The following is a 2,198-nucleotide window of genomic DNA, read 5'->3' as shown; positions in this document are numbered from 1 at the left end:
CCCCCCCCCCGCTCCCCGGCAGGGTCAAATCTTGCGCTTAATGTGATAATAGAAGAGAAAACGCACTCGCCGCTCAGCGTTACGACCGCGCCACGAGCTTTCAACATGGAACTCGCCAGAGATTCAGGAATAGCAAAAAACTTCACATGGGAAAACAGCTCAAAAACAGACAAGCAAGGACTCACAGAAAGACGACCCCCCCCCAAACAAAAAAAAAATATTCAATTCTAGATGATCTTGGCTGTCAACAGGGGGTAAGCAAACACCAGGCCTCCTCCTTGCCTTCACCTGCAGCACTGCCTGATCCGTGCACTTGCTCCCTGTCATTCGGAGGCAGGCCATTGTCTTCATGGCTGCTCACCGCTGCGTTCACCAGCGGAAGCGGCACCCTGTGAAACAACATCGACCACCTCCACGAATTCCGCGCGTTGCATGCGCTGCAGCTGCCGTCGGCGATGAACGATGAGGAGTCCGGCCCCCACAGCAAGAAATACCGCGAAAATCGCCACGAGGGTGACGGGCACAACGATTCCCCCAGGTGGAGCTCGATCCTGCCTCACGCACACCACGAGTTCATCCCATGTCGCAAACTGCATCGAGCAAACACTTAGTTTGCGGCACCACCAGTCGCACGCGCCTCCTGGAAAGAGCGCGTGATTCTCCACGCCGCCAGCGCGCAGAATGATGAATCTTGTCCACAAGTCATCGTCCGTCAGGAGTCGGTGTGTCGTCTCCTGAAGCGCCGCGGTGTCGCTCAGACTGCCAAACACGTCCTCCACACGGAGGCCGTTGGACCACGTCGTATTGCTCAAGAAGCGTTGCGCAAGACTCCGCAGGCTCCAGTCGTTGTCATCAAACTCCGAAATAAAATATGAAGGGTTGTTCCCGTAGACTGGCGTTATGGCAGGAATGATGAAAGATGGCACACCACCAGGAAGAACTTGGAAGGAGAAAAGGTGCGTGTGCCCGTACAGCTGCACTCTCACTGTATCCGAGTACTCTTTCATCAGGTTGTTAAAGCGCTGCTGGTATACTGGCTTCCAGTACATATCCTTCCGAATGGAATGGAAATCGCGTGCGTCGAGGACACCCCACACGTTGATATATGGAGGAATATGACTCATGATGATCACCTTCGCCCCTGCTTTCCGCGCGTCCGCCAATTGCGTGTTCAGAAAATCAAACTGCCCGCAGGGGTCAGTCTCGTCGTCGGGAATAGCAGGAGAAATGCTGTAGCACCAAACGAGTGTGTGAAGAACGATAAGACGCACTGTCGGAGAAACTGTGCGGAGGTAGTACGCGCATTTCACGAACTGTTGGGCCTCCTCTGGAAGTAAAAGGTCATTTTTCTCCATGATGTCGGCCTCATCCTTGAGAAACTCGTTCCTACCATTGATTGCATCAAGGTAATAATTAGGCACCATGTCATTGTTTCCCATGGCAATCGCCACACGTGGGCCTTCTATTGTGCCGCTCGTATTTACTGCGGCAAGGTTCTCAGTGAGGGTGCCAATTGTGTCGTTTAGTGTAAGTCCACTTTCATCAAACTGATGCCTCTGCAAGTCTCCCGCCATGAACATGTACGCAGAGGACTGAGCACTCATGTCTGCGCAGACTGAGGTGATAAGATCCGGCGGCGCATCACACCCCGGCACACCGAGAGCGGGGCTTTCAACCACGCATTTGCCGTAGCCATTGGGTTGGCCGTAGGCGGGGTCGTAATGGGTGTCGGATAGAAGGCTAACTTGGAGAGCTCCGCACCGCCTGGGCAGCAGAAGCAAAACCAGAAGCGTCAAAGTCGACAGAGTCATGCGTTGCATTACTGCGTACGACTTCCTTTTATTTTGCGGGGGAAGTGAGTTAAGACGGCTGAAAGGGAAGATTGAATGAAATTGCTATTTCCATCCCTTTACTCTCCCATACACAGACACACAAACGCACTTTTTTTTTTAATTATGTTCTGTCTTCATCAGGAACGCTCTGCTCTTTTACCACGTAATCCTTCAAACACGCAATAACTTCATTTATGTGCGCATCTAAAACAATAAAAAAAGAAAGCGCATACTCCGAGTGTTTCCCCTCTACAAGGCAACGCCACCCTCTGCCTTCGTAACAGATTGGAATTGTTAGCATTTCAACCGCAAGGAAAGAGTTCGTCTTATCAATCAAATAGATATTGCTGTGAATAAGTAATATAT

At 51.4% G+C, this 2,198-nt stretch overlaps 1 protein-coding gene across 1 annotated transcript; it reads right to left on the bottom strand.

Moving 5' to 3' along the window:
- Positions 1-347: 347 nt before the first annotated feature.
- DQ04_17591000 (beta-fructofuranosidase-like protein) lies at positions 348-1,820 on the bottom strand (the record flags this gene model as incomplete). Its single annotated transcript, XM_009317611.1, has 1 exon — positions 348-1,820. One exon carries the CDS (start codon positions 1,818-1,820, stop codon positions 348-350), a length of 1,473 nt encoding a protein of 490 aa, XP_009315886.1.
- Positions 1,821-2,198: the final 378 nt, after the last annotated feature.

This window comes from Trypanosoma grayi (assembly GCF_000691245.1).
Source record: "Trypanosoma grayi strain ANR4 Tgr_1759_V1, whole genome shotgun sequence".
Taxonomy (NCBI): Eukaryota; Euglenozoa; class Kinetoplastea; order Trypanosomatida; family Trypanosomatidae; genus Trypanosoma; species Trypanosoma grayi.
This window is presented reverse-complemented; position numbering and strand designations above follow the sequence as displayed.